The 15,257-nt window shown below is 42.7% G+C and overlaps 1 protein-coding gene across 1 annotated transcript in view; it reads right to left on the bottom strand.

The window, feature by feature from the left end:
• fancc (FA complementation group C) overlaps nucleotides 1-15,257 on the bottom strand; it is a 118,878-nt gene that overhangs the window by 58,401 nt on the left and 45,220 nt on the right. The window contains exons 5-6 of the mRNA XM_078396157.1: nucleotides 14,602-14,666; nucleotides 5,457-5,621 (exon numbers count right to left, since the gene is read on the bottom strand). Of these exons, the coding sequence (XP_078252283.1) occupies nucleotides 5,457-5,621; nucleotides 14,602-14,666 (230 nt within the window). The remainder of the gene's footprint in view (nucleotides 1-5,456; nucleotides 5,622-14,601; nucleotides 14,667-15,257) is intronic.

Here is a 15,257-nt window from a genome sequence, read left to right as displayed (position 1 = left end):
CCTGCAAGGCCCCACAAAGTTGAACTGCTCATCCCCTACCCCACCCCTGCTTCAGGAATGTTACACCTTTCTGTAACTTCTTCACCTCGCCTAGGCTCTCCGGACGCGGTGGGGGCTTAGCCACTGTGTTTAAGAAACATTTCAACTGCCGCCTCCTGAACGCTGATCATTTCTCCAGTTTCGAGGTGCAACTAATTAAAGTAGGCCTAGCCTATCCCCTCTTAATTGTTCTTGTGTATCGCCCACCAAAAATGCATAAGGACTTCATCACCCAATTTGCTGATCTGATTTCTAGCATTTTGCCCAAATTTGACCGGATCATGATTCTTGGTGACTTTAATATTCATGTTTGCCGTCCCACTAAGCCTCTTGTGAGTGAATTTATGCACCTGGTTGAGTCCTTCAATCTGACTCTTCACACCACGGGACCCACTCACAAGTTAGGCCATACTCTCGACCTAGTGTTATCGTCCGGATTCCCAATCAACAACATTGAAACTACTGAAGCCTGTCTATCGGACCACAGCGCTATCATTTTTGACGCATCTCTGCCTTTATCTCCCGCAAAATCTCATCTCCCTGTTCGCTACTCCCGCGACATAAATTCATTGACTGCCAGTAAATTCTCCGAGGCTCTCACAGCTGCCCCCAACATCTGCACAAGTGAGGCCTCTCCCCCCCATCTCAGCACTGAAGATCTCGCCTCTTTATTTAATATCACTTGCTCTTCCATCCTGGATTCTATCGCTCCCCCTAAAATGAAAAAGCCTAAGCCCAAAGTTCGGCCGTGGCTCAATGACACCACCAAAGCCCTAAGAAGGGAGTGCAGAAAATCAGAAAGGAGGTGGAAATGTGACAAGCTTCAAATTTCCTTCGAAATTCTGAGAAACAATCTTCTCAAATACCAGGAAGCAGTAAAGTCTGCTAGAGCACAATACTTCTCCGACCTTATTTCCAAAAACTCTCATAACTCCAAGGTCCTATTTAGAACAATTACCTCTGTCATATGTCCCGCCCCAGTACCAGCTTAGTTGGGTCCCCTGCTAAGTGCGAAGAATTCGCTAAATTTTTCACCAACAAAGTTGAGAACATTAGAATGAACATTTCCCCTCCCACCCGTGACCTAGCTGTCTCACTAGTCTGTTCATCTAAATTGGACTGCTTCCAACCCGTCACTCTATCCTCCCTTGCAAAGCTTGTCTCCGCTATGAAACCTGCAACCTGCCCCCTTGATCCTGCCCCCACTGCCCTTCTGAAGGATGTCATTGCAATAGCCGGTCCCAGCATCCTCTCTATTATAACAGGTATAACAGAGCTTTATTTGTCGTTCGGTACCGAAGTACCGAACGAAACTACATAGCAGTCATAGAAAAGAAAAAAAAGAACACAAGACACATAACCCCAACACAAACGTCCATCACAGTGACTCCAAACACCCCCTCACTGTGATGGAGGCAACAAAACTTCCACTCTCTTCCCCACGCCCACGGACAGACAGCTCGTCCCCGACCGACCCGCACAGTCCCCGCACCGGGCGCTGAAACGTCTCGCGGCCGAACCGGGCGATGAAAGGCCCGCGACCAAGCCTTGCGCAGCTAAGTCCCGTGGTCGAGCCGCACCGGGCGATGTCCAGTCCGCAGCCGAGCCGCACCAGCGATGAAAAGCCCCGCAGCCGAGCTGCACCGGGCGATGTTAAGCCCCGCGGCCGAGCCGCACCGGGCGATGTTAAGTCCCGCAGCCGAGCCGCACCAGCGGTGAAAAGTCCCGCAGCCGAGCTGCACCGGGCGATGTTAAGCCCCGCAGCCGAGCTGCACCGGGCACTGTTAAGTCCAGCGGCCAAGCCGCACCGGGATGTAAAGTCCAGCGGCCAAGCCGCACCGGGTGATGTAAAGTCCAGCGGCCAAGCCGCACCGGGATGTAAAGTCCAGCGGCCAAGCCGCACCGGGTGATGTAAAGTCCAGCGGCCAAGCCGCACCGGGTGATGTAAAGTCCAGCGGCCGAGCCGCAGCGGGCGATGTTAGGCCCCGCAGCCGAGCCGCACCCCGCGCCGTGAGGAAGAGAAAAGTTTCCCCCACACCCACCCACCCACACCACCCACACCACCACCCCCTCCCACACATACACAACCAAAAAAAATATATAAAAACCATCCCAACACCGACACACAACAAAAAAAGGGAAAAAAAAAGACGGACAGACTGCTAGTCAGCCGCTGCCGTCAACAGTTCTCTGGCCACTGGCACTGTTCCAACCAGTTTCAAGCACGCGGTGGTCCAGCCCCTACTGAAAAAACCTAACCTAGACCCCACCTTGCCTAGCAACTACAGACCCATTTCCAAACTGCCATTCCTGTCAAAAGTCCTTGAAAAGGCAATTCTTTGATAAATATTTTTATTAAACATAAATACATATTAATAAAATTTACTTATTACATACATTCGTGATATTATTAATATTAACAATTATGTCCTACATATTTCTATACTTTTTTTTTAAGAGAGGAAAAGATAGAGAAAAATAAAATAAAAATAAGAGATCCAAATTGGAGAAATGAATGGAGTATTAAAAAAGTTATCTATCATTGGAGATATATCCATGATTTATTGTTCATAATTCTTCCTCCATTCCATTATTCAGGCCACGGTCATGTCCTCGAACCAAGCCATTTTGACCCTTTAAATATACAATAAATGGAGACCATATTCCTCTGAAAAGATTCAACCTGTCCACTAGTACAAGTCTCAATCTTTCCAGATGAAGTGTCTCCGACATTCCTGTAATCCACATCTTAATTGTGGGGGATGTAGGACCTCCAGAAAAGGCAATTCTATACCAATTAGTGCCCTACCTGCACCAATACACCATCCTGGAAAGTTTCCAGTCAGGTTTCAGAGCCCACCACAGCACAGAGTCTGCCTTGTTGAAGGTATACAACGACCTGCTTCTCGCCATCGACACCGGCGACTGTGCAATCCTGCTCCTTCTCGACCTCAGCGCAGCGTTCGATACAGTGGACCACACCATCCTTATTGACCGTCTCCGGTACGCGGTTGGCATTGATGGCACTGCCCTGAGCTGGTTCGCTTCGTACCTCAAAGATAGGAGTTTCGCCATCAACATAGGCAGTTATTCCTCTGCTCCAGCTAGCCTCTCCTGCGGAGTTCCACAAGGCTCCATCCTAGGCCCCATTCTCTTCTCTCTATACATGCTCCCCTTTGGCCAAATCATTCAAAGGCACGGCATTTCTTTCCATTGCTATGCCGATGACACTCAGCTTTACCTCCCCCTGAAACCCAACAACCAGTCAAATTTAAACAGCCTCTTACACTGCCTTGAGGACATAAAATGTTGGATGGCACAGAACTTCCTCCAATTAAATGTCTGAGGTCATCCTATTCGGCCCCCCCGACTCCATCAAATCGATAACAGGCAGTCTTGGAAGTCTATCCTGCCTAGTCAAACCGCATGTCAAAAACCTCGGCATGATATTTGACTGCATTAAAATTTGATAAGCAAGTCAACGCTGTGGTAAAAGCCAGCTTCTTCCAACTTCGAACCATAGCTAAAATCAAACCTTTCCTCCAATTCGACGACACAGAAAAAATCATTCACGCTTTCATTTCCTCCCGCCTAGACTACTGCAACTCCCTATACACTGGGATCAGCCAATCTTCCCTGTCCCGCCTGCAACTGGTCCAAAACGCCGCAGCGAGACTCCTGACGGGTACCCGTAAAAGGGACCACATCACCCCGATTCTGGCCTCTCTCCACTGGCTCCCTGTACAGTACAGAATCAACTTCAAGCTCCTCCTATTCACGTATAAAGCCCTAAATGGACATTCCCCCCCCCCACATCAAAAATCTTCTAACCCCCCTCTCTAACTCCAGGTCCCTCAGGTCGGCCGACTTGGGGCTACTCACTATCCCGCGGTCTAGGCTTAAGCTCAGGGGTGACCGCGCTTTTGCGGTTGCAGCTACTAGACTGTGGAACAGCATCCCTCTCCCCATCAGAACTGCCCCCTCCATCGACTCCTTTAAGTCCAGGCTCAAAACCTATTTCTACTCCCTAGCGTTTGAGGCTCATTGAGGAGGCGCTGTAAACTGTTTGCGTGCTACTGTATGTTTCATTTTTTTTCCTTAGTACCTAATCAGATGTACAGCACTTTGGTCAACGTAGGTTGTTTTTAAATGTGCTATACAAATAAAATTGACTTGACTTGACTTGACTTCTATGCCAGACATTTTCACATCCAATTCAAGGTTTAACGGATGGTTTAATATCAAATCAAAGGAAACTTTGAAAAGATCAGCACGTCTATGGCATTACACTGACTTCTCCTGGATTAAATCCCAGAAATAGATTGGAATCCACAACCTCCTGACTCAGAGTAGGGCATTGGCACTGAGCCAAGGCTGACACCTGCACCATAGTGTCATGCATGCTAGAAACAACCAGAAAATAAGATGAATAATGTATTTCTGCTAATTTTCAATGTATTTACATGCGTTCAAAAACTTTTTAAATGTCCATAACCTAAAAAATTTAATTTGTCAGGAAATTGAAGAGTGGTAATAAATTTTCAATGGAAGTAAAGCAGAAATAAATAGCGATGGTTTTATAACTGTAGATCATTTATTATTAATAGAACATTAAATTTTAATGCAGCACTTTAGCATATAGCTTCATAAAAGAACATCAATATCCCTGTGGGGAATTAAAGCATTCTCAAGAGTCTGGGGTAAAATGGATAACTTTCCGACTTTTTTAACTGGGAGGAAATTTAACTATGAGGCAAATTATTATGCTGATTGTTAGTTTAAAAGGCTATTGAACTAGCTTTCAATAGGCAAAATCTCCACAGGCTAGACATTGGAACGGCCATTTTGAGAAGAGCTGTTTTGAGCGAGAAGTATTATATTTTGAGGCATTGACGAGGGAGATCTTAGCATGCAAAGCAACAGCAGCAACCAGATCTATGGCCACATGGCTGGTTTTAGCCGGAGGATAGATCAAGGCAAACGGAAGTGATAGGGAATCACAAAGTGATAGGAGACTCCAGGATGCCTTCATTCTTTTCCTTATCGAAGCGTCCCCTGTAATTCAATAATGCATTTCATTTCAACTACTTCATGGATTACCAAATTCCACACCATAACCACTCACTGGGTAAAGACAGTTTTCCTGTTTTTTGTTGTTGCAGTAATGAACTTACATGCTTAGTCTTTGTTTTGGATCCTTCCATAACTCGAAACATATTCCCAACACTTCCCCATCAAATAGAATCTCTCCACTGCTTGCTATCAGACTACATGCAGTCAAACTTTTTCTTAAGAAAAATAACCCCTGCCTGTTCAATTTTTAGCTGGTTGGAACATATTGATACAGTTTCAATTAAGGTTTTAATGCTACCTGGCATGATTTGTAAGCACACTTTTGCAATATAAAGGCTACTTACTGCAGAAAGCAATTGCTGACAGTTTCTAGGAACGCTGTGCTGAAAGTTTCATCCAAACCATTGTCACGACAACTCAGAAGACCTTCCACCAATGGAACAACCTCAGGTAAAGTAATAATAGGTAAACAGAGAATAGAGATGTTCCTCCATCGTTCTGAGGGTAACCTATAAAAGAAAACAGCATTACTTAAAAAATAAATGGAAAAATAATGAGTATTTTTCTAAGTTACAAGATGAATAGAAAATGTTGGAAATACACATATGTCCACATTCGGAAAGAGGGAAGTTAATCTACTTCCACTCACCTTGTGAGAACTTGGATATACTTGTTCAGATCTCATACCTATTAACATGCTGCCAATTATGGTTACAATTATAATTTTCTAAATTTATTTTAGATTTTAAATATCTTTTAACAAATATTTGTCAAACTTTAAGCTTCTCACTAACAGAGATGAACATATAGAATCATTGGAAGAAAAAAATGTCCAAAATGTAAATGTCTAGTTATTGGGGAACAGTCAAAGGATTTGGATTTTGAAATCTACATCTATTGCTCTTATTGTGTGCTGGCAAATTAAACAAAATTAAACAGTTTCTATCAGATACCAGATTGTAAAATGCATCTGTTAATGAATTTCAAAATTTGTTTTCATTAAGTAATGGTTTTGTTAATTTAAACGTACAAACGCAGACTGTCGGGTTGCATCACAATTTCATTTGGGAACAGATTGCCCGAGACAAAACAAATTGCAGAGTTGTAGATGTATCCCAGTCCATCACACGGACCAGACTCCACACCATTGATTCAATCTACACCTCATGCTGCCTCAGAAAAGCAGCCAACATAATCAAAGACTTGTCCCACCCCAGCCATTCCCTCTCTTCCTTGCTCCTGTTCGGCAACAGGTACAGAAGCTTGAAAACATGTACTACCAGACTAAGCTTCTTCGCCTTTTATCAGGCTTCAGAGCAGTAAGCTAGGGTACTGTCTGATTCACCTCTACCCCATTGCGGACATTGGACTTTCCCATTTATCCACCTATGGTTCTCCTTCAGAGTGGATCCTATGCAAAGCTGATCAGCAGACAGCAAGAGGGGAGCTAAATAACAGAGACCAATATAAACATACAAATTTAATTTGAACAAATTCCAATAGCATAACAATAACAAATCATGAACACTTGTATATTTTTAAGCACTTTACGGAAATAGCCTACAGATAGCACGACTGTAATTGGGACTCACCTGTTATTTTTTTATCAGATCACTATTATATAATTGAAATATATCAGCTAATAATATTAGAACTTTCTCTGCTCACTCCTATACAGAAGGAAATCAGAACCTGTAGGTGTGTGTGCCTGTATCTATCTGCGGAACCAAAGTTACTTTGAAACAGTATAGCAAGTATGGTATCCAGATACAGTCAGCGATTCTCGGTATTATCTTCAAATTATGCTAGTTTCTCATGAGTAGAACTGTAAACCATATTATCAGGATACAAGATAAAACCATACCATAATAGTTAAATTCTAAAAATATGACAGCTCCTCCCAAGCCAGTTTCTGTGACCATGCTGCAGCAAAAGGAGGGAACTCATCCCATTGTGTCTACACCAGTGAGAAAAATCAGCCTTTTAAGCTAACCAGATATCCCAGGCCTTTGTACTGTAGATCACTACTTCAAGGATCTAGCCACATACTCCATAAATATAATGGCGCATTACTCCTTCAAATAGTGGGTTTTATGGCCCTGAAACATTTGGGGTGAAAAAAATATAATTAAATTAAATCCATAAACTGGTTATTGACATATCCGCAGAAGAACTAGATTCTTCCTGTTCCCATGTCTGAGCCTCTCTTAATTTCTTACGCCTTTATTAAAATTTCAGTTTAAAGAACACCCTTTGAAAGTTGAAGGAATTTCGGTGATCTTGGGTGTGAGAATGCACAACGAAGATCATAACTTCACTCACCACATTCAAAACATCGCTGAAGTCTCACCTGTTCAGTACTGCCTTCAACCACTGAAGATCACCTCACCTTCTGTCTCCTTTCTCTGTTCGTTTACTTATTTACTTATTTATCTATTTATTCATTTCCCTATGTTCTCTAAATCTCTGTAAAGCGTCTTTGAGTATATGAAAAGCGCTATATAAATAAAATGCATTATTATTATTATTATTATTATTATTATAACTAGCACTCAATAATTTGAAATAGCATTTGAGCAAAATATGAACAGGTGAACTCATGGTGTGTAGAAAGATTTATACCGAAGATAGACACAAAGTGCTGGAATAACTTAGCAGACCCATAACTGCAGTCTGAAGAAGGGTCCTGACCAAAAAGATCCCCTATCCTTTTTCTCCATAGATGCAGCCAGACCCACTGAGTTACTCCAGCACTTAGTGTCTATTTCAGATGAACTCATAACTTTTATTGTGGTGAGCAATTATTAAATTATTAATTTAGAATATGCAATCACTGCTTGTTTCAGATTTTATATAAAATACTTCAAAGTATTTTTCAAGCCCTGACAAATATATATCAGTTATAAAGAAAGAAAATGAAGAGCTACTGGGTAGAATAAAATACACAACAGGAACCAAAATTCCATACGATTCAGTCCAGGAGAATACATTGGAAAATGGGAGACACTTGCTTCCAAGTTATCCAGTGTCACCGCTACCTATCCTCAAGGAACTTCTCTATGGTAGGGGATCTCAGAGAGAAACAAACACTCTCCAAATACTACACACAGAAATTGCTGGAAATACTCAGGCTGTCACTGAGAAGAGGGAAACATAACTAATGTTTCTGGTTGGTCAGAATTGGGAAAAGCTTGTATTAAAGTTGCTTTGCGATTCCATGGCCTCAATAGATTTCAGCAAACCAAAATAATTCCAGATCCCAAAAAACACTTTGCAGAATTTGTCTCTGTGGAAAAAAATTAAATTTGTTCTGTTCAACATAATACATGTGTGATATAAATCAAATTGTCAAGCTAGCAAAACTGTGTAGGAAAGAACTTCAGATGTTTGTTTAAATCGAAGGTAGACACAAAATGCTGGAGTAACTCACCGGGACAGGCAGCATCTCTGGAGAGAAGGAATGGGTGACGGCCGAGACCCTTTTTCAGACTGATGACAAGCTAGCAAAACTACTTGTTTGGCAAACAGAAGTTTTTGAAATATGCTGCCAAAAGAATTATGACTCCTAGTTTGGAGCCATTGGAAATAGTAAAATTATAGTAATTTTTGGCTCTAGTTGACAAATTAAGCCCTTTTTAAAAGCAGTCTGTTGTCACATTACCATAATTTAATATATTAAAAAACAGGTGGGATAGTTACAATTATTCAACTTGATTTTGTTTTGCATTAACACTCCTGGAACATTCGAATGGAGCAGAGAAGGCAAAGCCTGTAGCTGCAGGCACTGTTAAATGTTCTCTTGAGCAACAGTGGAGGTAAATACTGATGGTATCTTTAGCCCTAAAATGGGACAGATGTCTCCAAGTGGTATACATCATCAAACAGTTGTAACCACACTTCCAATTACACTCAAGACCAAACTTTAGTATAAGAGACAATGAACAATCCCTTTAATACATGTTAAGTTTATGTTCCAAATCAGATGCAATGAAAAAAATAATTGGTGCAACTCGTAATATACAGCATTCTTTACATGAGTGTGTTTTTTCTTTGAATCATTCACAATTAGCAATGGCTGCAAAAGACATCTGCTTCAGCCAAAAATAGCTACAGCACCCTCCTGATAACCGAGACACTGGAGGTTTACAGGCAGGAGAGGAGCCCTGGGAGTCTTCAATTTGATCTCTGATTCCTTGAAATTTCATGGTAGCAGATGAAATGTGGGACATGAAACCTCTTGATCACTATCTATAGTCCTCTTTCAACTGAAGATGCAGTGTTTTATTAAACAATACTTGAAAAGAATTATGGAAAGTAACAAGATCATTGAATGTATTCTGGTTGGGGATTTCAATATCAAAGTCTATTATTAAGAGTGGCTTGATGATATGATCACTAACCAAGCCATGTCTTGACAGGCAAAGCTATCAGACCGAATCTGATGGTAGGGGATGAGCCAAGCATAAAGGATTAACCTACTTGCCCTTTGACACAGATCTACCTGTGTCAGTTCCACATGTCCATGATATAATTAGTAGAAGTTACATCACGTTGTCCTTGTAACAACAAAGCCGCTTCTTAACAAAGAGGACAAACTTGATTGTGCTGTGGGACACTACAAATCATGTTGAATGAGGTACACTTAGAACAAATGTGGCAACTCAAATTGGGCATCAACGAGGTGCTGTGGGCTATTAACAACAGTGGGATGGGGAATCCATAATCTCATGGCCTGGCATAGCCTTCACTTAAGCACTACTATCGAGTCCATGTTCCATGAGGAATGCAGAAAGGTACACCATTAGCTGCACCAAAATAAGGTGGCAACCAAGTGAAGATGTAACACAGGCCCACTTTGTCCACATCGACCAATTGGCATACTGGGCTAGTCCAATTTCTCTGCATTTGACCCGTAGCCCTCTAAACCCGTCCTATCTATATTTCTGTCCAAATGTCCTTTTATAGTCGTAATTGTATCTGCCTCTATAGCTTCTTCCGGCAGCTCATTCCAGATAAAGACGACCCACTGAATGAAAACGTCACCCCTCTTAAATATATCCCCTTTGACCTACACTAGAAGGATACCAAAACGTTCTACACTTCCTAGACTTCCTCCAGCAGGCATGTGTGTGAGGTAAAAAAAGGAAAAGAGCCGAGCACTTGCGCAAGGCGTACAGCGGGGGTCAAAAAATTGGAAAAATATTGAAAATTTACACACAAAACTACCAGTTTCCAAGCCTATTTTAGTGCATTTCAAAGTAAAAATGGACATTACAAAATAATGCCTGCACCTTCTCCAAAGCTTCCACATTCTCCCTGTAATGGGACAACCAGAATTACGCAAAATACTCAAAATGCGGCTTAACAAATATTTCTAAAGCTGCAACATTACTTCCCGACACTTATACTCAATGCCCTGACTGATGAAGGCAATCATACCGTATGCATTCTTTACCACTCCCTCTACTTGCTTGCCACTATCAGGGAGCTGTGGACCATGGACCCCAAGAACCCTTTGTACATCAATATTGTTGAGGATCTTGTCATTAATAATATACTTCTCTCCTTCTCTCCCGAGATGCTGCCTGACCTGCTGAGTTACTCCAGCATTTTGTGAATAAATCGATTTGTACCAGCATCTGCAGTTATTTTCTTATACATTAATAATATACGTTCCCCTTACATCCGACCTCCCCAAGTACAACTCTCAACAACATCTCCTTCAACCCCTCCCACATTCTCCATATTCAAGGTGTAGCCATGGGCACTCGCGTGGGCCCCGGCTATGCCTGCCTCTTTGTAGGGTACTTTGAACAATCCCTGTTCCAGGGCATACACTGGCCCTATCCCCGAACTCTATCTCCGCTACATTGACGACTGCATCGGGACTGCCTCCTGCACCCATGCAGAACTCACTGACTTCATCAACTTCTCTACCAATTTTCATCCCGCAATCAAATTCACTTGGACCATCTCCGACATCTCCCTTCCGTTTCTTGACCTCACCATCTCCATCACCGGAGATATATACACTATCAACTGCACATCGCCATGGTCAGTTACACCCTCTCCCCTTCCCTGTCCTCTCTACGAGGAATGGGCCCAACAGGCCCACTTGGTCTAGTCTATTATAAACGTACTGACTCCCACAGTTATCTAGACTACACGTCTTCCCACCCTGCCTCCTGCAAAGACTCTATCCCCTACTCCCAATTCCTCCATCTAGGCTACATCTGCGCCAATGATGAAGTGTTCCATAGCAGGACGTCTGAAATGTCCTCATTCTTTAGGGAAGGGCGTTCCCCTCATCCATAATAGACGAGGCCCTCACACGGGTCTCCTCAGTATCCCGCAGCTCCGCTCTTGCTCCTCCTCCTCCGAGTCACAACAGGATAGAGTCCCCCTTGTCCTTACCTTCCACCCCATCGGCCATCGCATACAGCACATAATCCTGCAACATATTAATTACCTCCAACGGGATCCCACTACTAACCATATCTTTTCATCTCCACCGCTTTCCGCAGAGACCGTTCCTTTTGCAACTCCCTGGTCAACTCGTCCCTTCCCACCCAAACCATCCCCTCCCCAGGTACTTTCTCCTGCAAATGCAGGAGATGCAACACCTGTCCATATACCTCCCCCCTCAACTATGTCCAAGGACCCCAACAGTCCTTTCAGGTAAGGCAGAGGTTCACTTGCACCTCCTCCAACCTCATAGTGCAGCACGGTGGCGCAGCGAATACAGTGCCGGAGACTCAGGTTCGATCCTGACTACGGGTGCTGTACTGCACGGAGTTTGTGCGTTCTCCCCGTGACCTGCGTGGGTTTTCTCCGAGATCTTCGGTTTCCTCCCACACTCCAAAGACGTACAGGTTTGTAGGTTAATTGGCTGGGCAAATGTTTTTTTTTTAAATTGTCCCTAGTGGGTGTAGGATAGTGTTAATGTGCAGGGATCGCTGGGCGGCGCGGACCCGATGGGCCGAAGGGCCTGTTTCTGCGCTGTATCTCTGTATCTCTAAATCTAAAATCTCATCTACTGTATCCACTGTTCCGGGTGTAAACTCCTCTATATCGGCGAGACCGAACGTCGGCTCAGGGGTCATTTCGCTGAACACCTCCGCTCAGTCCGCCTAGACCTATGTGATCTCCTAGTTCTTAAACACTTTATTTCCCCTCCTCCCATTCCCATACTGACCTGAGACGGGTCTGAAGAAGGGTCTCGACCCAAAACATCATCCATTCATTCTATCCAGAGATGCTGCCTGAATGAATCCAGCATTTTGTGAATAATCTTTGGTATAAACCAGCATCTGCCGTTCCTTCCTACCCATACTAACCTTTCTGTCCTGGGCCTCCTCCACAGTCAGAGTGATGCCCAACGCGAATTGGAGGAACAGCAGCTCATATTTCGCTTCGGCAGATTACAACCCAGCTGTACGAATATTGATTTCTCTCACGCTTTCTCTCTCTCCATCCTTCCCCCACCCTAGTTTCACTGCCTTCCTGATTAATTTTACTCACTGTATGCCTCGTTGTCACCTATCCCCTCAGCTAACAATCAACCATTCTACATTTCGTGGATAGCTTACCCTTCTATATCTCTAGTCTCCCTCTCTCCTGATGCTGAAGGTGTTTTGACGTGAAAAGTCACCCATTCCTTCTCTCCAGAGATGCTTCCTGTCCAGCTGAGTTACTCCAGCATTTTGTGTCTACCTTCGGTGTAAATCTGCAGTTCCTTCCTACACAACTCACATTTGCTTGGATTAAACTCCATTTGCCATTTCTCTGCCCATTTCTGTAGACACTGTCCTGCCCTCATCAATCCTCTTGGTGACCTCCTCAAAAAGCTCCATATGAGACATGATTCCCCACATATAAAGCCAGTTCAAATGCTGCTAGATCCTGTCTCTAAGAATCCCTTCCAGTAAATTTCCCACCGCTATTCTCAGGTTCATCAGCCTGTAGTTCCCTGGTTTGTCCATGCTGCCCTTCTTAAATAACAGTACAAATTATTCACCCTTATGTATAACCCAAAGTGGAAGGTGTGTAATCCTTCTCAGCTTTCTCCTTAGATGCACAGCCAGTTTTCAGCCAATTTGATCCACTCATCAAAGTATCATGAAATGGCCAAAAGCACAGAATGCAACAAGTTATCGGAACATGCAGAGGCCTAACTGTGTCTCTAGCCAAGCTCTGACAATACAATTATAGAAATGCTATCTACCCAAGTATGTGAAATATTGTCCAGATGTATTCTGTTCACAAAAAGCAAAAGAATGCAATCTAGTTGTCACCAAATTACCCTACTTTAAATCATCAGCAAAATGATGGAAGGTTGTCATGCGCAACTTTTGATCATTTCAGCTGTGTTCCATTCTCAAACAAAAAAAGTGAGGTAAGAGAAGCAGCCCTTAGCATTAAGGTAGCATTTGACCCAGTGTAACATCAAAATACCCAGGTAAACTGAAGTCAAAGGGCAAAGGGAAATCACTCCAAGAGCTGAAGTTGCACTGGGAGTAACCTCATTAGAAGGGTGGCAGTGGTTCACTAAATTGACTTATCACCATCTTTTTAAGGTCAATTGGGGACAGATAATAAATGTTATCCCTGTCCAAATCTTCAAATAGAACATGGCTGCGATGGATTCCCTTTGTGGATGAGTATCGTTTCAAACGGTATGATGTGGCAGTTGGAAAGTAAGGAATAACAAATTGTGCCGCATATAATCTAATTTAGTAATATCCAACGTGTCTATAATAAGCTTCGGGAGCAGCAACAAGATGTGCTATGAAGTGAGAAGAGGCAGTTTAGCATGAATATCTGCATCGGAAGTTCTAGATACAACCATACAAGTACAACATGAAAACAAGTAAATGGAAAAGGAAAAAAAGTAATCAAAACAAATATATCTCTTTACTTCATTTTGTAAGCTTTCTACAATTCAACTATAGAGCAGAATGGATGGAATATTTAAGTGTGCTTCAACATGATACACCATCATCTGTGAAAGATTATTAATTTAAGGGACATTGAGAGAAATATACAACCTATGTCTTTAAATCGAAGAATCAATTAAAATAAACCAGTCGACTCTCTTCACAATAAAGCAATTTTAAGGATGCATTTGAAATCGTTAGTGAGTGCAAAGGGGAATATTTGCTCTCTGAAGAGACTTTAATTATTGGCAGTTAGGATTAAAAAGCGCTTACAGGGACTCTGTAACCAAGATTCAACAGGGCACTGGATTTATATTCCACGCAGTTTTACCCCTTCAGGGTGCTTCACATTAAACATAACTACATTTACAATGAACCTAAACATGCAGCAAGAATGTAACCCACAATTTCAGTACATAAATTTCTCCCTTTATTAAGACAGAAAAATTTAGCACAGTGAAAAAGGGCCTGATTGTTCTTTTTAATGTTCACATCAATCATGGTTTATGAGGTTTTAAATTATTTCATATTCTATTTGAAACCTGACACTTGCCTTAAAAACATGGAACTTCTGTCACACTGATCGTCTTGAAGTTGATTCACCAGAGAAGAGACCATCTGAAAGAGGAAACACTATACATTATGCAAGTCATACACTCTAAAGCAAAACAGGAACAGAAATAGAGCATATTCCTCAAAACCCTTTCCTAACAAAAGTCCAAATCTGATAGATTTCAAATTTGAAACTGTGAAACAATTTAGTAATTTCTACTACTTTTTGTAATGAAGGGTGGCACGGTGGCGCAGCGGTAGAGTTGTCGCCTTACAGCGCTTGCAGTGCCGGAGACCCGGGTTCGATGCCGACTATGGGTGCTGTCTGTATGGGGTTTGTACGTTCTCCCCGTGACCGCATGGGATTTCTCTGAGATCTTCGGTTTCCTTCCACACTCCAAAGACATACAGGTATGTAGGTAAATTGTCTTGGTAAATGTAAAAATTCTCCCTAGTGTGTGTCGGATAGTGTTAATATGCGGGTATCGCTAGTCGGCTCGCACCCGGTGGGCCGAAGGGCCTGTTTCCGCGCTGTATCTATAAACGAAACTAAGAAGCAACCCCTGAGTGGCCTGGCTCTCACCGAAAAAGATACGCCCACATTTTGAATTCCCTTGTCATTAAACGTCTCAAATCCTTTGATCACAATAACTCAAG

Source organism: Rhinoraja longicauda, chromosome 3 (assembly GCF_053455715.1).
Source record: "Rhinoraja longicauda isolate Sanriku21f chromosome 3, sRhiLon1.1, whole genome shotgun sequence".
In the NCBI taxonomy this organism is placed as follows: domain Eukaryota; kingdom Metazoa; phylum Chordata; class Chondrichthyes; order Rajiformes; family Arhynchobatidae; genus Rhinoraja; species Rhinoraja longicauda.
Note: the sequence above shows the minus strand (reverse complement) of the source record. Positions and strands in the feature narration are given on the sequence as shown.